The 19,636-nt window shown below is 46.5% G+C and overlaps 1 protein-coding gene across 8 annotated transcripts in view; it reads right to left on the reverse strand.

Moving 5' to 3' along the window:
• The window catches only part of LOC142564977 (uncharacterized), a 124,550-nt gene that overhangs the window by 66,188 nt on the left and 38,726 nt on the right, over positions 1-19,636 (reverse strand). For 7 of the 8 annotated variants that reach the window (XM_075676210.1, XM_075676208.1, XM_075676207.1 and 4 more), the window contains 2 exons: positions 12,675-12,764; positions 6,212-6,268 (listed from right to left, as the gene is read on the reverse strand). In XM_075676210.1, coding sequence (XP_075532325.1) covers positions 6,212-6,268; positions 12,675-12,764 — 147 coding nt within the window. The remainder of the gene's footprint in view (positions 1-6,211; positions 6,269-12,674; positions 12,765-19,636) is intronic. The other variant, XM_075676211.1, reaches the window with a different exon arrangement.

A 19,636-nucleotide genomic window follows, 5' to 3' on the forward strand; every position in this document is an offset into this window, starting at 1 on the left:
TTTTTGTAAAGAACCCCATCACGAACGCAGAAACGAGCGGATCGTGCTGATTGCCTTGCAGTAATGAGCAGTGGTTCTAAAGTTCTGTCTTTTTGTTGCTCGAACTTGAAGGTATCTATATCAGGAAATTTCGGCTCCAGTGATGCGATATAGCAGTCGAAGTTGTCCGCGTCGCGGTCCGTCGTTGGGAGCGGCATGCGCGAGAGGCAGTCAGCGTCGACGTGTCGGTAAAGAAATGGTAAAGTTATATTCCTGTAAACGAAGTGTCCAACGTGCAAGCAGGCCCGACGGATCGCGGAGATTAACCAGCCAGCAGAGAGAATGATGGTCTGTCACCACAGTGAAGGAGCGCCCGTACAGGTGCGACCGGAAGCGCTGTACTGCGAAAATAATTGTAAGACATTCTTGCTTTGTAACGGCTTAGTTACGCTCGGACTTACTTAAAGAGCGACTCGCATAGGCGATGACGTGTTCTTTGGTGTCCGCGCGTTGAAGAAGGACTGCGCCGATGCCAATACCGCTAGCGCCCGTATGAATTTCTGTGGGAGCCGCATGGTCGAAGTGTCGGAGAATGGGATGAGACGTTAGACGAGACTTCAGCTCACGAAAAATAGCTTCACATTCAGGAGTCCATTCAAAGGGAACGCCCTTCTGGAGGAAGCATGTCAGCGGATACGTGAAGTTGACAAATCCACGAATGAACCGGCGGAAGTACCAGCAAAGCCCAAGGAAACTGCGTAGCTCTTTTACATGGCGAGGTTGCTTGAAGGCTTCCACCGTAGCAGTCTTCGCTGGATCAGGTCGTATACCGTCCTTATCCTCTAGGTGTCCCAGAACGAGTCTTTGGTGCTCTCCAAAATGACACTTCTTCGAGTTGAGCACCAAACCCGCTTTGTCCAAGCAGTCTAGCACAAGGTCGAGACTTGCGTTGTGCTCACTGAACGTGCGCCCGAAAATCACTACATCGTCTAGATCGCACATGCATACTTTCCACTTCAAACCACGCAGGATGTTGTCCATGAAGCGCTAGAAAGTTGCAGGCGCATTACAGAGCCCGAAGGGCATCACATTAAATTCAAAAAGTTCATCTGGTGTGAGAAATGCCGTTTTGTCCTTGTCTACCTTGTGCATAGGAATCTGTCAGTACTCCGACCTCAAGTCAACAGACGAAATGTAGGACGCTGATGAGAGGCAGTCGATAGTATTATCAATACGCGGAAGAGGATATACGTCCTTTTTAGTGATTGCTTTGAGGCGGCGGTAGTCAACACATAATCGCCATGTACCATCTTTCTTTCTAACCAGAATCACTGGTGCTGCCCACGGACTACACGATTCTTGGATTACATTCTTATTTAGCATTTCGTGGACTTGGTCATTGATCACTATGCGTTCCGATGGTGAGACTATGTATGGCTTCTGTCACAACGGTTGTGCAGATCCCGTATCTATGCGATGGTGTATACGAGAAGGAAGAAACAATGGTGGCCCCTCTTGCTGGAAAAAGTCAAACAGTAGGGCATGTTTTAGCAGAATATTCGCCACTTCGTGACGCTACTTAGTGCTGAGTGACTTGTTCACCATAGTGAGAAACGAGGGGTGTGCCGCAGGGCAAGCATTAACAAATGGCGCTCATTCGCAGAATCAAGGGCCTCTGTAAGAATGGCGAGCGATAGCACTTGATCTTCATGGTAGGCGGCAAGTTTCAGACCATGTGGTAGTATTGCAGCTTCACTCGAATAGTTTACGGCGCATAAGTTAGTGCGTTTCTGAACAACTGACAGCGTGCAATACGGTATCAGTACATTCCTCTTGATGCAACTCAGATGAACGGGCTCCACGGTAGCGTCAAACGTTCCGTCGGTGGTAGGGAAACAGGCAACTGAAACACAGGTTGCGGATAACGGAGGCACAACTGTATCGCGGGATACACAAAGCACACTTCCACGATACGGTGGGCCTTCCATAAGCACAGAAGAAAAGTTCGTACCTACACTGCTTTCACCCGTTTTGCAGTCGACGGTGGCGCCACACAGTTTCAAAAAATCAAGGCCCAGGATTACGTCATGCGTAGAATGAGGTAGAACAGCGAACTCCGCGTTAAATATTTGACCACCCAAGGTAACGTCTACATTACACACGCCCACAGGATACAACTCCCCACTCTCTCCGCGAAACGTATCGGAACTGTGCCGTGCGAAACACCACTTTTCGTCCTAGGAGGCTTTTGAACGGAAGACTCGTCACTGAAACGGTTGCTCCCGTGTCCACTAAGGCCATGGATGAAAGCCCGTCAATTAATACAGACACCTTATTCTTAAACATACAAATGGTTGGAGGTATCTCTGTCGACATCGAAGATTGTCCAGCGACCTCACCTCCAACGGCCGCGCTGGCTAGTTTTCCGGAGGTGGCGACGGGTATCGACGCCGCGGAGAGGGCGATCGGCTCACACGAGGAGCGGGTGGTGGTGTCAAGCTGCGATCCGACGCTGGAGAACGGTTCCGCAGCGGCTCCGGGTGCGGGTGAGGCAAGCTTCCTAAATAAGTGTGCGAACCGAATATGTTTCGCCCAGATGTGCGCGGTGCCGCCTAGACATCGTCGATCGGTCGAACCTCGGTGGTTGGCGGCGATTGCAGTAGCTGGCAATGTGACCCAAGTCGCCACAGCTATAACACACAGGTAAACGACGATCGATGAACTGCCCTTCGAACGCTCAGCCGTGGGGGGCCGTGTAGCAGAGCGAAGCGGCTGAGCCTGCTGCACAGGAGGAACGGTCGGTCTGTGTGCAAACCTGCTGGGGCGAAGGAGTTGTGCAGGTCGGTGTTCGGGCGTAAATGTGCCCTCACGTGGCCATGGAGCTCCTCTGTGGTTGACGCCTGTGACGCATACCGCCGATTTCCAGGAAGCGCAGGGTGCGGCAGGCGCCATGTGTTGCGGGTAATAAGCATCAGGTTGTCGTATGACATCGCGCGCAAGTTCCTGGTGCCGCAGCAGTTCTTCACACACGAACTGCCGCATAGTAGACGAAAGATAGGCGGACGGGCTCTCATCGACGCTGGCAACGGTTGTCACATTCACCAGGCGTCCAAATTTTGGCACAATGCGGCGTGATTTGAACGTGTCAACCGTACGGCAATGACGCACGGCATCTGAGACGGAATCAACGTGTTCCCCGCTTATGAGGAAATTGTATACATCTTCTGCAATTCCTTTGAGGAGATGTCCGACTCGGTCTTCCTCAGACATCTGCGAATTTATGATTTTGTACAGCTTGAGGATTTCCTCTATGTATATAGCGCATGTTTCTCCAGGAGCTTGAGCTCTTTGAGCTAGTGTTCTCTCGGCGCGTTTCTGTTTGGCGTAGGAGTCGCCAAAACACTTCATAATTTCCTCAACGAAGCGTTTCCACGTTGTTAGGGAGTCTTTCTGGTTTTCATACCACATCAGCGCTGTCTCACTCAGAAAGAGTACGACATATTCAAGCTGAGTGACAGAATCCCAACGGTTGGAGCGGCTCACCCTTGCGTAGTGCGCGAGCCACTCGTCGACGTCTTCGCCCACTTTTCCCGCGAACGAGCGTGGTTTCATGTTGTGCTGCAAAGGTCCAACAGGCGCTGACCTTTGAGCAGGTGAAACTAGAGCTGGCATTTGTCCACCTCCGTCCTGACCCACAGGGAAAGTCGTTGGCAAGAGACCCGCAAGACAACGGCTCCGGCGAAGTTCTAGATGTTGCGACTCCGCGGTACGTTGTGTCGTACCCCGCACCTCCACCACTCTGTTACGCCCACAAAAGGCGTTACTTTGAAGCCTGGTAGCGTTAGAGGCGATGCCTTTGATAAGCTGAGCGCCTGTCGAGATTCACCTAGCCAGCCACCCGTCCTCTTCTTCGGTCCCCACCCTTCGGTGCCCCCGCATACTGTTTGTTGAGGCGTGAACCCACTATGCACGTAAGGGCGTCACAGTATTATAAAAAGACCTACAGGGAAGATCTCTGACGGCTGAACACCATAAGTCTTAAATTCGAATCTTACTGCACCGTCTTTCTTTTTACATTATTCCTCGTTGAGCAGCTTCAATGAATCTATGTTATCTCGGACACACCGTATTGACAATAATCGATTAATAGTATAAGGCTAAAGTCTATGGATTAGCTGTAGACTGATCTGCAGGTATTGTTCACAGATATTCTATGGACTTATGACCTTACACTTTTTGTAGACTAGTCAAAAAATGTGTGCGTCCTTTGACACTCTATAAACTGCCTATAGAATTATAAAAATCCATGTTTGTAGACAAACGTCTCCAGAATGTCTGTAATGAAAAATGTATAGGAATATACAGATCTACCTTAGTAGACTGAAGTCTGTAGAATGTCTATGGATAGTCTATAGACATTTGCCAATATACATTTCGTAGACTTCAGTCTGCAAAAGTAAAACATTATACAGCTCGCTTTTTGTAGACTAAATCTATGGGATGTCTATAAACAAATGTCTATAGATAGTCTATGGACATTTGCTTATAGACATTTTGAAGATTTCAGTTTACAATAGTACAACTACTGTATACAGTTCTATTTTTGTAGAATGAAGTCTACGGAATGTCTATAGATAGTTTATAGACATTTGCTTATAGACATTGTATAGATTTCAGTCTACAAAAGCAGAACTGCTGCATAGAGTTCTACTTTTGTAGCCTGATGTCTATAATATGTCTGTAAGCAAATGTCTTTCGACTATCTATAGACACTTGTCTATATACATTCCATAGACTTCAGTCTAGAAAAGTAGAACTGTATAACCCTATGAACTTTTGTCTATGGACATTCTGCGGACATTTGTCTACAAACGTGAATTTCCATTAGTCTATAGACAGTCTATAGAGTGTCTGTAGACTTAAGGTCATACACTTTTTATAGAATAGTCTATAAAAAGTCTGAGTTGATAGACTGCCTATAGACTTGTCTAAAATGTCTATAGACAGTCTATCGACTTCTTAGACAAATATCTATAGACTGTCTATAGACGTTCTATGAAATATTTTGCATGTGTTTGAATGCGCGACATTTGTTTTCTCAGAAGGTTTGCCTGAGAACTTCTCTGGGATTCCGCAGTGAGCTTTTTCTTTGTAACAAATTCCTATAATACCTTTCATATGTCGAGCGAAAATATCGCGCAGGACATCAGTCATACTATATTTGCTACTTGCGACCGCTACGCAAGAAACGCACAGACATTAGTGCTCATGAGGGTAGCCTGCTAAACGAGTTGTCATATGTATTTCAGTGCATGGGCGTGTCAGTGAACAGATAGAAAAGAAAACGAGAAAATGCTCAGTGCAAGGCAAAGGCTAAGTTGAAGATAGGGCGTTGAACCTATAAGTGGCTTTATTGCAGATAAACGTTTTCCCCGACAGACCCAATGAAGCATCTGTAGCAGCAGTGAGACATACACTTCTACAATATAATCACATATGGCCATGTACTGCGTAAGTTGAGCAGTGTTTGTAATCGCGTGCCGATGTAAAGGGGCCCAAGAATGACATCTCAAAAGGCACATGCCAGAAAGTATACGAAATGTGGCCGGTGCGTTATGTATAAAATATAATTATTCCTTTGGAAACTTAACATGGGACAGACGGGAGGTTGTGTCAGTGATAGGATGCGGGAGCTGAGAAAACCAGTTCTGAGGCGGCAATTTGTCGTTGCAATATCGGCAGTGCGGCTTACGGCCTCTGCTAAGAAGCGCTATAAAAATTAGTGAAGGGAAAAATAAAAAAAAGCTGCTTCTTGATGATCTGCATGAAAAAGCTGGGCGAGTACGCCGTTCCGGTTCCTGACTACTAATCAGCCTTAATTTTGCAGATAGGCATTGGCATGTATTAGCCTGTAGAAATGTCTAGCTGTAGTTGTGCATGCACAGTTCGGTTTGGGAGAGAACAAGAGTTTACTCAAATAAAATGAAATGTAAGTCGAGCCCTGTACCATACATGCAGCGTGTGCCCTTTTTTTGGTATCGTTTCTTGTTTTTCGATTATGTTCGCCGGCGTACCTATACTCAAAGCGAGTGCCTAGTACCGCTATGAGAAGCACCGACATCAACTGATCCGTCAAATTTTTATGCTCTTAGCACCTATAACCACCCTTCAAAGGGCGCAGTGATCATGCTTACCTAAGTATCATGCACTTACCGAGAACAAACTCTCTTACCTTGATTGACGTAGCCTTGTCTATTCCAAGCGGGTCATTGGGATCTGCTCTTGATAGCTGAAACGAGATAAATGTCATTAAACATGCTGAGATATCATTTCGCTCGCATTTTTTCCGAAACTCAAGGAGGCCACCCTTAGAAAAGGTGGCAAGATTTGTGAAGAAGGTTGTTTCAGAATAGATACCTAGTAAATTGCCAGCCTTGGAAGGGCACTTCGACTGGGTGGTGTGCTTTGGAAATGTGCTAAATGCAACTTCCTGCTTCTTATTGTAATGACCCCAATATGGGAGAAAGGTTCGTGCACTCAAAAGGTTATGACGGTTCTCTTAGGCGGAGCCTTCGAGAAGCCAATTGAGGACAAAGCCGTTGGTTTGAACACACACACAAAGACTTTTAATCCAAATAAAAAGAGGCATAAAGTAAATAGAAGGAAATAGAAAGCATGGCAAAAAATGAACACTCAAGCAGACATTGCGGCAAGGAATACACATAGGGCTTGCTTGCGGTTAACGAGTGCGCGAGTCCGGGCTTGCCACGAGGACAGGGACGCGTAACAGTCTCGACGCGGCGACGCGGCGACAGGCTGGCGAAAGCAGTGGCGCCGGTCTCACCATAGGTCGCGGTGTAAGCTGACCGACCGGGCGACCAGAGCGCGCCAGCTCTGGCTAGGCGAGGTAAAGCGGGCGGCTTGGTGGCAGGAGCAGACGGCGTCGGCATTCTGGCCGGGCAGCTGGGTGTAGAGTTCGGGCCCGTCGCCCGACTGGTCTTGTCCCGTCCACGGGCGCAGAAGGTCGAACGCCGGCCTCGGGCAGCAGGCGGCACGAAAGACGGGGGCGGCGTTCTGGCCGGGCAGCTGGCGTAGAACTCGGGCCCGTAGCCCTACTGTTCTCGTCATACCCACGAGCACAGTAGCTCACCGGCCTTGAGGAGCTGGCGGCACGCTCGGGTAGACGGGCGACGCACAGGAACAGGTTGGCAGGAGGCCCCGGTCGGGTGAAGTCCTGGTGGCTCGGGTCGGGAATCCGGCGGCCCGTCTTCAACGCCCGCTCCGGTGGTTGACTTCCTCCTGCCGTTGCTTCCTGGAACTCTCCTGGCGTCTCCCCTGCGTCTCCTTGCGCGTCCTCTCTGCGTACCACGCTTTTTCTTCTGCTCTGGCCGATTTGGCATCCTCGGATCGGCTGCCTGACGCCCCGTGGTCCTTCCTAATTGGTTGCTTTTCTTTTTATTTTTCATGCGCCGCGCGTTCTCGTGCCGGACGCTCTTCGGCGTCGTTGTTTTCCTTCTTCCAGCATGGAATTCGCCTCGGCGCGCGCACTCCTTGTCTGCTCCTGACCATCCCGATCACCGCACCATGTTGCGCACCACACGCTACACTTATCAACTCTTTACTACCCTCTGTGCACGGCAGAAGTTCGCCGGAAGATGGAGGCTTTGAATGTGCAACACTGTTGTATTCATTATTTCAAGACAATTTTTCCGAGACTAATGACAATAAAACAAAGTCCCGAGAAGCATATACGTTTGTCAGATTGTAGCTCACCTTCATTTATTTCAAAGCATTATTGCGTTATGAGGCGGTTTCTATGTTTTTATTTACTTTGTGAAGGCATGCTCTTCTATGCCCGCATTGCTTTTCTTGTTATTCATTCTGTATGTCGTTTTGTAGGTTTGCCTTCGATAATAATGCATTCACAGTGGCGTAATTTGCTAAATAATTATTGCGCAGTAAAAGAAAGCTGCTTCGGCCGAGCGTGTTGGGGTTGTTATGTTTCCAGCGATATAACGTAGCACATATAGTGTCCAGCATAGTAGGTGACTGTAGTTGTGAAGTACAAGACAAGAAAGCAGACGAGCCTGGGGTTAGTTTTCCCTATCATGCGGGCAGCAATGAAATAACAGCCGGGCGCTGAGCCTCTCAAGCAGTGCGACCGGAAGGTGGTCGTTTTCAATTCAGTGTACCACACCACAGCAGGAGTCGCGCAGGTACTGTTGACATTTGTCGACTTGGTGCAGAACTACGTGAACTTGAACGGGTTTGAGCTAGGTGAGATTAGGGATGGCGCCCTCCATCCATACTTGTATAGTAGCGACCGGTGCCGTTAAATGTGCAACCACTGAACATGCACGTATCTTGTGAAAGGTTATGGCAGGATTCTTGAAAGACGGCAACGCGGCGCTCATGCGGGCTGTTTCTTGCAGCATGAGGCGTTGGCGTGGTCGCAGTAAGACAGGAGGCTGCTCTCGGTCAAAACTGCATTCGGACAAAATTTCGACCTCCTCGGTGCTTTGCAGTTCCATCTGTCTGCTTCCGGCTTGCAGTTTCGTACAATTTCTTTCTTTGTTTGGGCCCTATTTGCCGTTTTCCAGACAGAGTGCCAGTTAAAGTTTACAAATATCATTGGAACTTAATCAATTTGGACCTTTTGTTGCACGGGCGCCTTAGACTAATGAGTCCAATAAAAAATTGTTATGATAACATTGATGTCTACGTTTACCATTCCAGATCAATGTCATTGGAAGTGGGAAGCACTAGCCTCATTGCTTAGCCTGTCCATTTCCATAACCCGTATATTTGGCAGGCCGTTCACCCTTTTCACCACCGTCTCTTGGTTTCACTATATTACTGTTGAGAAGTGAGTGCTCTATAGGGCAGCTACTCAGACTCAGGGGTGGGCTATGCTATTAGTAACTACAGCTAGGTATTCAAATACCGATGAGTGCAATGCAAAATGCTGTCTAACCTATACATTGGTACACCCTTGTAGCGACCACCGACGCCGCTACGCATGGACGCAAATGGTGGGCTCCCGCGGTCGACATGGAAAAAGATGACCAAAAGCAAGTTGGGCTGCGCGTTCTCGCGGCGCAAACATGGCATGCGCTAGTCCGTTCTAAGAGCCTGCTCTGACTTCCCGACCAATTTCAACCTCGACTTCAGCATGCGCCGCCATCACCAGATAGACAGCAAGACGCGAGTCTCCATTCCTGGAGTTCTGGCTTCCACTGGCATCCGCACACTGATTTCACGATGCCCCTACGCTTACATCCTCGAAGACTTTCCTGAAGTTACGCGGCCCTTCAGTTTAAATAAGCCACCCAAGCACAGCGTAACTAACCAGACTCTTATGCGTAGTGCACCCGTCACAGCTGATCCACGCCGCCTCTTCCATGGCCGTCTCGCCATTGCTAAACGGGAACTCGAACACGTTCTCTAGTTGATAGTATTAGCCCTTCGTCCAGCAGTTTGTCCTCCCCACTCCATTTAGTGCCCAAGAAAGAACCAAGTGACTGGCGTCCGTGTGGCGACTACAGGGCGCTTAACGCTCACACGGTTCACGATAGCTATCCGATTCCACACATTCAAGATTTCACTGGCCACCAGGAAGGCTGCAAAACCTTCAGTAAAGTGGACTTTGCCAAGGCATATCACCAAATTCCTGATGAGCCTGCCCACATATCGTAGACGGCTATAAATACACTCTTCGGCCTGTTTGAGCATGTGCGCGTGCCCTTTCGACTACACAACGCAGTTCAACCGTTCCAAAGATTGATTGTCGAGGTAACACGCGGACTCCAGGCTGTATTTGTTTACATCGATAACATCCTCGTTTCCATCATCAATCCACGAGATCATGAGCATCACCTCCGGGAACTCTTTTCGGCCGATACAACAATTCCGCCTGGTGGTGAAACTCCACAAATGCGTCTTTGGGTCACCCTAGCTCAAGTTCCTGGGCCACTACATCTCGGTGCTGGAAATTTGTCGATTGCCCTCCTACGTCCAGGCTGTGCAAGACTTCCAAGCACCCAGCACCCTACGTCAGCTGCATGAGTTCCTGGGCCTAATGAATTTTTCCCGTTGCTTATTCCGCACTACGCTGAGCTTCTGCACCCATTAACTGACCTTCAGACTGCACATCAGGCTGTAAAAGCGTGCTTTCGGTGTACACACGCTTGAGAGCAGCAAAATACTACTGCGCATGTCCTCCTTCATGTTCTTTTCTTTTATTTCGCGGGCTTTCTTTGGAAGCCGGAGAAAGGGACTACGTGAGACGTATCATACAGGAAGCAAATCGATCGATCGCTTTTGATGGCGCACTACAAATCCGCATATATACTTGGGGTCCTCAGCCAATCATCGAAAAGTTGGGTAATTAAAATACACAATTGCTGAGTTATGAGGATACAACAAACAAAAAATTACCAGAGTTGCTATACGCCAGTGCGGACAGGATGCGTTTGTTTCATTTCGCTTCCGACGCTCCTTTCATTTTTTTAAAACCTTGGCTCCAGTTACGTGGGACAACCAGTATATGGAATGCGTCAACAAGTTCACGAGCTCTTCTGTCTTGGTGCCTGATGATGATGTCACTTTATGGCTGCTTGTCTTCCATTGTTTCGGCGCTAATTAATAATTATGCTACACGCTTCTGTTTTTTCTCTAGTCCGTGCAGCGCTGGAGACTGATTGACTGGAGTCTGGTGTAATGGTAATCGGGGACGCACACGTACCCATGGATAGACGAATTACGTTTGCATCCAACAATCTTGAAGCTCGTCTACCAGCGAGATTTTCAACTTTCTTTAAATGTTATAGGGCTCCTTACACGTTATAGGTCACTGAACATATATTGTACGTCGAGCTTTGTGGTTGCCTTGGGATGTCCCTATATGTCGGAAGCAGTTCTGGGCCCTCCCTTTTGTGTATACTTTTGAAAGACCCGAATCAATTAAGTTACGGATGATAAGAGGCAGCACGCCAATCTCTGGAAAGGCTGAGTCAGGCAACTGGACCAACCTACATTTCAGATAAAATTAGCTGAGTGCCGTTCCACATGTGTAATTGATTGAGACAGGTGCGCCACATATTAACACATTGCTCGCACCAAATAAGTTGAAAAATATTTCCTTGTACTCTGTCAATTTGGTCGCGAGGTAGGACATATAGTCACCACTTTTGCTTGCCTTTTCGTTACTAGAAATGTCACACGATAGTCGTTTTTGTGGTCAGCGTGCTAGTAGTTATCAAGGCATGCATATTTTTATTGCAATGATAGGATTCAGAATGCTCTATCAGATATGTCTTGCTTCTCTTGTTCAATCGTCCGATGACTTGAACCCTCTTAGGTCATATTAACAAACCAAGGGAATACAAATTTTCTTGCCTATTCTGTTCCGTTCCTTATGCATCAACAAGGAACCTAGTTGGCAGATAGACACCACCGTCTGGCGAAGCACCGTTAGCAGACTGAAGGCAGCTTCCAACTAGGAACAAAACAAAATTCTCATAAATTTGCAGTTTGATATTTGGCTGTACCGCTCCCTTCGCAATTCCCGTGGAAGTGTGCTTCATTCTAGTAGATGTAGAGGAAACGAAGGTGTTGGTGCCCACATCTTTCAGAATGTGTTGTTCAACTTCATCTTAAGGCGTTGCAATCAAGATACGCGCGGTAAGGCGCTGGTTTAGTTTGATTACGAAGTGCACCGTATAACAAAAACAAAAGAAACATTTTGCTGCGCCAATTGGTAACGCACACTACGGCTTCAGTAGGCAACAGGGCCAGCCAGCTTGATTTTATTCTGCCGATCCTCTGCGCGCTTCGTCTCCTTATGTCTTCATCTAAAATTTCCGGAACGACCACGTTCGAATATGATGGAGCTAGGCAACGCGAATATTTCGTAAAGAACTGCGTGAAGAGTTAATTTTTTTGCATCGCATTCATTGACCTCGTCTACGCCTTCTGCTAGTAGCACGGCACACGGTTGCTCCTAAGCGTGCCACTTTGCTGGCACCACCGTCTCCCCTTACGGTGCTAGTACACTTTCTTAGCATGAAAGTGACGTGAACCATGACGCACCTTGGTAGAAATACTGCGCTCTTCATTAGAACATTCCCCGTTCCGAGCTACGAGGGCTGAATGCTTAATGTTTCCAGATGAAGTCATCCTGGTTCCAGTATTTGAGAAATGTTATACAATGCATGTTGATATGAACAAATGGAAAATCCATTCCTCTAAGCCAAATAATGCTAAATTCATCAGTTTTCACAAGACTTGCGTGCTTATTTCTAACGAGAATCACATCGGCGTGTATTTTACTGGCGTAATAACATTCTGCATACAATATAAAATGTCGACAAGAAGTTTCTTTTCTTGAATGAGTGATGAACGCGATGTCACCCGTGCATATGCACAAGTCTGCCAAAATGAAAACCTTGTGGTATTACACACTTGGCGCCACTTTGTCGGTGTGCACAACAATGTTTCCACTTGCGGATGAAAGTCGCATCATCTGCTAATAAGTCGGTTTTCTAGGTAAATATTTACTTCCGCGATGTCGTGGAGGCAATTGTATGAACGTATTTAGCACAGAACCACTGCGGATGAAAGTTTTAGGCAGAATATCTAAATTTTTCAAATGTCTTTGTTATGTCTTCCACCGTTTCGCAGGAAGGATTACTCACAACGTAAATTTTAAACGCCACGAGAAAGATCACAAGGACGAGCCGTATTTTGGTCCCAAGCACAACTTTTTGTAGGAGGCCACGGTTTAACTGCAATGAAAAGAGAAAAGCATCGGCGTTATTCAAGGTCGTGGTCGCAATGTTCTAGAATAGCCGGGGCCCGTAAAACCAAGCTGAACCGTTATTTTCAGTTCGAGAATTTTTTATCGCTGATAGCCAGTAGTCAACGTACATAGGCTTCCGACACACACAGACACACACACACACACACATGTATGTATGTATGTATGTATGTATGTATGTATGTATGTATGTATGTATGTATGTATGTATGTATGTATGTATGTATGTATGCATGCATGCATATATATATATATATATATATATATATATATATATATATATATATATATATATATATATATATATATATATACATATATATATATATATACATATACATATATATATATGGATATGCGCGTTAACAAGTACCAAGTTTTATATTTTGTGCAGATAGCTGCGATAAGTTGCCAAACGGGAAACAAGTGCGTTAGCGCTATACATTGTGAGACACAGGAGTGTGAAACGGTACCTGTAACAAAATTAAGACAATAAGTTCATGCTTTTCACATGATTTCCTTATGCCCAACCCGAAGCATTAAAGAGAGGAGTGGGGAAACAAAATTACAGAAATGCAGGAAACTACAATACATTCATAATCAAGAGACTAACAAAATACACAATATATACAACATAAAATCGAAAACCTATTGGAATCGGGTACAGGCGTGGCGGAGTGCTGATTGCGGTTCTTGCTCGCTTCGGAGGCGAAAGAATAAAAGTTCATTTGGTGCATTAGGCAGAATGTTTTTTACCAAAGAAAAGCAAGAGGTACGCTGGTGGAAAAAACTATTAATGTGGCCTTGTCCTAAAGTGATCAATTTATTAAAAAACATGCAGACGTAAGTTTTTTGTGGATCAGTCAATGGTTCGGCAGGTTCACATTTCAGTTTCATCGCAGGAATGAGAGCAGTGTAAAACCTAGTGAGTAAGGAAAGTCAAGCATCGTGAGTTTGAATGATAATGAGGTTAGGCATGTGAGTGTTAGTATAATTGTCCCAGATTGATGCTGCATATCCTAGTAGGTTCGATTTTCTTCTCATGCCTGAAGAAGGTTTCGTGTGGCCAGTAGAAGATTGCAACCAACTCCCACCTAGTTACTGTGAACGACAGCCCAAGTACGACGGTTTGCTAATCTGTAGAAGGACAGCGCTACCCCGCGTTTTTCTTCCTCCTGACATATCGAGCCTGGGTAATTACGTTTACGTAAAGCACATATCTTACTACGACAGCAGCGACATCTGTGTTTGACACAAACGACATTTTTGGCAGCAGTGACACCGGTGTGCCCACGTTTCTTGCTAGCGTCGACTGCATTTTTCAGAATTTCTGGTAGCCACCTTGGGCTATCAAGTCCTGCTGCTAATCGCCTAGCGGCTGCACATGCGCTGGCCTTGACAAGATTCAGAAGCAGTATAGAAAAGTGAATAGTGGGGCAGCGAGGAATGCGAACACCTACCAGGCATACAGTTTGCAACAGCAGTTATTAGCGGGTGTTCTGGCACTAATATCGTTGAGCCGCCATGGAACGATGGTTGTTAATACGTTGGTCATTCTTATATTCGTGCTTCTGGTTAGAAGCTTTTTTATGACTTGGTTTATTGAGCTTTATCTTCATGCACTCGCCAGAGTTTCAAAAGACTTGTAGAATTTTTTTTTCAATGCGGAATGCAATAAGGCACTGCGAACACGCATAATCGCTTCTATTGGCAGCGCTTCCGCCTCTCCATGCGTCCATGGCATAAAGGTTGCAACATGGGGCTTCGGTGCTTGAGTTCCTGTGTTCGAATCCTCCCCAGGACAATTTTATTATTCTTTCTTTAGGTACATAAAACGCAGTAAATTGTCTGAACTTTATGAATCAGCAAATCCGCGAGGCAATGCAAACCCAAAAGGCTGAAGCTTTCGCAAATTCTTTGTCCAACTGCCAGCTCCATCGTGTCCGAACCGGCCTGGTGGTAGCTCGCTTACACATTAGCGCCGGAGTTCGCTTAAGCAACTGCATGAAACTACATGCTAGAAGCAACGCTTCGCGGCTGCTGATACAGCAATATTAATATCACTGCCTGATGCTTTGTTGACACTCCCTTTGAAGTGTGGCAGGGACAAATAAACACCCATCCCTGCATGAGTTACTCAGGTAGCATATACATATATTGAATTGGAGTATTTTGCATACATCTCAACCCGGATATGGAAGAGAAGAGACAACTGGCGCACAAAACTTCGAAAGTCGGCGACCCCTATCTCTTACAAAGCCTGCATCACCAAACGGACCAGCTTTTTGACAGATTTCATAGCACCCTACGGACGTTTCTTACATTTTATTTCCTTATTTTTTGTGTTTCCGGGAGTCACTTATAAAGACTTGAGGAAACTCGCCTAGCGACTGCGCATACCGCGGCCTTGCCAGGATGTAGTTGAGAGACACTAACGTTAAGCCTGTGGTTCTGAGTCATATCAAGACCTACCGACGATAGCTGAGCGGCTATTGATACGGCAGTAATACCACCACCCGTAAGGAGAACTAAATTGGCATCTGGCGGACAACGTTGTGAATGTCTACAACATCTGTTTCTTACAAAGGCAGCACCGGACTCATGAATCAGTGCTTTGGCAGCGGTGACAGCGTTATTCGTCCGTTTCTTATAAACAAAATTCACTGGCTCTAAAGAATTTCCGGGAGCTATCTCTGGCTATCACGTCCTCCCTAGAACCGACCAACCACTCTGCATACCGTCTCCTGACAGGATTCAAAACGGAATACAAAAGGGAAGACTAACAAAGTCCTTGGCACTTATTCTTATTTTTACAGGTTCCTTGTATATAACGCAAGCGGTCATGCTCACAGTGGAGTACTCTAAACACTGCCAGCAACACGTCTTTCTTTACCATAAACCTGTAAACTAAATCGCTAAATATTGCAGACACATCGTTAACTGGTTGTGTGACTGCACTCTACCACGTTGCAGAAAGGACCACAGCAGGCGCCGCGGCGAAACGCAGCAGTGACGCATTGTAAAGCTGCACACTATGAAATCCTTATATCCGATTCCTTGTTTCGAAAATTTTGGCACGTTTCCAGCCTTTTCAGAATTCTTCTTGTCGCTTATATTCGCGTCTCTTCCGCTGTAGATAGATTTGAAGGCCTGAACAGTGGCTAGTTATAACTAGATGATATTGACAATATTTTGATTGTCCTTTTGCGGTGACCATTTAGCAACTGGTAACAATTGTTAATGTAATAGCTGCGGACCTTTATGTTCTTGCCGATTCTGTTCTGTCGATCGTGTTCCCGAAACTTGTGCATTCGGATCACTTGCACAACGCGAATAATGTTGTAAATTGTGAAAAGCACAGGAACATCACTAGATACCATGGAACTTTCGATGAGCCATATGAGGCCATCGCTGACTCTACTCGCCGAAATTGTTCTGCTTTAAGTGTCACTTGCTTTCTTTTTTTCTTTGCTCAGATTCACCCTGTCAAGTGGTTGGATCGCGGCTCACAGCTTTGTTTTGTCAGCATTATGCGTCCTGCGACAGAGAAAATCCGGTGTTGTCCACAACGAGTGGTATAAATAATCAATGTGACGCCATTAGCGTTTTGTATGACGACTGCAGTGATAAATCACGTAGAAAAAGTCATAACAACGTGAAAGTGTAGTAATTGTGGAGAAAATATAATGTCGCTGAATGTGAAATAATGCGAAATAAAGTTATTACAAGTTAGACTAATGTGTCTAAAGGTTGACTAAAACTAGACTGATTTGAAAGTGAAATGAAGACTAATATTTATTGCGTGTGAATTTCTAGGCCACTCACGCCGGAAACCTGTCCCTCGGTTTGTCGATCCCTCCGTTACGCAGAACATCAATGCGCCCCATAAAGAAAAAAATAGAATAATTTCTCAAGGAAGAAAATCGAAGAAAAAACGACCTTGCCTCGGACTCTACGCTCAGAGGCCCAGCGCCTTGTCACTGGGGTAAACAGCTACGCTTACAGTAGGCGAGTACATATGAAATGTATGGATGTGCTGAACTTGTCTTTGTTGTTGCGCAATGAAGACAGATACGCAATGTGTTGATAAGGAAAGTAAGGGGTGATGAGGGGTTATATGGGTGTTATAGCGGTTTAAATGGAGTGATAAATATCAATAATGGGTGATAATGGTTGGTGGAGTACTGAGCTGAGAGTTCAAGACCACGTCAACAGTCACGATGATAGCTCTAGCGCCATCGAGGATTGTGCTTCAACAACCTGGCATTTACCTACTTTCCTTGGAGCTTCATTGGAAAATTGGGAGACCGGGCTCGACACGGTTGAGAAAACGTCATTACAAGTGGAGCCCAGAAGACAAGCTGTGTGACGTCTGTTTTATTTGGAGGACGCTGTCAGGACTAGGTCAAAAACGAGAGCCCTTGGTAACGATCTAGCAGCTGTTTTAGAATGAGTTCCTAAACGCCTTCACAAGCGTGCTAGAAAGAGAAAGGGACAAACGCGGGTAGTTGTGGCAGGGAAGGCGCGCGAATCAACGTCAGATGCTCAATGCCTACTTCCTGTTGTTGACAACAAGGGGCGTAGGGCCTCGTGTTAAGTTCTGAAGACGAAGGGACGAACCCAAAGATACACATGCCAAAGCTCGCTGGCCAAAACACACACTCAGGCTTCTCGTTCGCCTGCATAGTATATCCGTTCTTGAGGGCTCAAACTGTGGGACGCAAGGGCAACCGTGTGTAGGGATAACTCATTTTATTGCGATATCACATATAGGGACACTTCAGGCGCGTATTTTACTTTTAGCGTCGGCGTTGGCGTGATGTTCCGTATAAAGTTCAAGGGCGATAAGACTGTCTCGCGCGCGGCAGGGAGGGAAGCAAGGACTGGCGAGGGCGGCTGTTACTCCGTCAGCAACTGCGTATTTTGCGCAGCTGCGCCGTGACTTGAAAGCAAGCCCCAGACCGCTCATACCTTTGTATGTACTTTCTTCTCGCCCCTCACTTTGCGCTGAAGCGATAGCAAGAACGAAGATCGCTTCGACCGCTGCTGCCACCGGGCTTGCTCCCCCTCGTGTTTTGACAGCGAGTGTTCGCGTTCGCCGATGTGCGCGGATACCAAGCTTGTTAATTCAGCCAGTAAGCGAATCCCTGCAAATTTACACGGCCAATAAAATTACTATCCTTTCTCTGTATAGTTGTTTATCAAATGATACCATAAACCATTCTTGGCATATCGGGCGAAAGAGTGACCTTTCTTGCGACAGTACAGAGTCAAATGTAAAACAGAGGCATCAGTCCTCACAATCACAGTGAGGTTCGGGTCAACGAAACTGAACGCGTTGCATGTTGCCAGTAGTGATTTTGGAGGGGAGAAGCACTCTTCAGCAGCTGATCTCCAAGCAAATGACTCGATGCCTCGTACCGATGCGCTTAAAGGCTCCAAAACATCCGAAAACTGGGGAGCGTACTTGCAATAAAATGCAGAAAGCACAAGCAGGGAGTGGACTTCATTAATGTTCGAAGACGCAGGAGCTTGCTTTATCGCTTCGACAGCTGAAGCTAGTGGAAAGAGGTCTTTGGCGTGGACAACATGTCTAAGAAACGTCACTTTTGCCACGTGGAAGACACACTTCTGTTTGAGTTTGAGTCTCGCCTTCTAAAGGCGTAGCAAAACGGCGCTGAGGTTCGGGAGGTGATCTTCGCGGGAACGACCATAGACAATGTAGTTATCCTTGCATGCTTTGACTATCAGGTGCATCATCTTCTCAACTGCTTATGGAGATGAAGCCAAGCCGAAACAAACGCTTTTTTACTGAGGTACTCCTTTCTGCGTAATGAAAGTTCTCAAATCATGACTCTGTCTCGCTCCCCTGTCTGCGAAAGCGGAAAGGGGAGAGAGACAGAAATATAGCGTTGTTGGGTTCTCTCACGTCGGCGTACCCATCGTTCTTCTGAACAAGTAAAAACTGAACAAACTTATTCGGAGGCGTCAGCACGCTCAATAATATATATTGCTTCTAATTTCTGCAATTCGGCTGTCACTTGCTCGCGAATAGTAAACGTCACATGTTGCACATTTCTGGAAACGGGCTGAAGAGACTTAGGAACTTTCACTTTATGTGTGAATCCCTTGGTAAGCCCCAAGTTTAATGGCGAACAGATGTTCTTAGTTTGAACGTAGATCAGGTGGTACTTGGGGCGCGTTAGGTGTCAGTACCAGACACTGCAGTGATGTACCTTCGATATTCATCTGCAAAGCCGCCCAGGCATATAGGACCAGCACAGCGGTGCCTTAATACGCAGTGTAAACACGAATGGGACAACTTAGGTCTTGTAAAGCAGGTGATGCAGAAAAGCATGCTTGGACTCTTTTTATTTACAATAGTGAAAGAGTGGCACGGAGCTGGAATTCAGAAGGGAAGTGCTCGCGAAGAAATGTGTGTACAGTTTTTCGGCCAGGATAGCAGGATATGACACGTATCAACAAGAAAACGAAATTTCCCGACCTTCCACGACGACGGATGCGTCAATGCCGTTTTGACGTCCCTTGACTAGATAAATTGTCTCTGCGCTGCTCTGTGAACTACCGTCGTCGTCATTGTCAAAAAGTATAACCTCGTCGCTAATTTTAGATCACTTGCACATAAAACCCAAGCACCCAATTCACCACAGCGCCGACATTTGCGGTTACGTGCCTTGCACGCAGGGCTGTTCAAAAGCTGATACATCGTCCCGTGACGGTATTATGCTGGCATTTTCATGGCGCCTAGCATTTGACGCTCGCATCATTAGTACATGTCACCACGGACATGCTCGTAATCAGGTTACGACGATAGGGCGG

This window comes from Dermacentor variabilis, chromosome 11 (genome assembly GCF_050947875.1).
Source record: "Dermacentor variabilis isolate Ectoservices chromosome 11, ASM5094787v1, whole genome shotgun sequence".
Lineage (NCBI taxonomy): Eukaryota > Metazoa > Arthropoda > Arachnida > Ixodida > Ixodidae > Dermacentor > Dermacentor variabilis.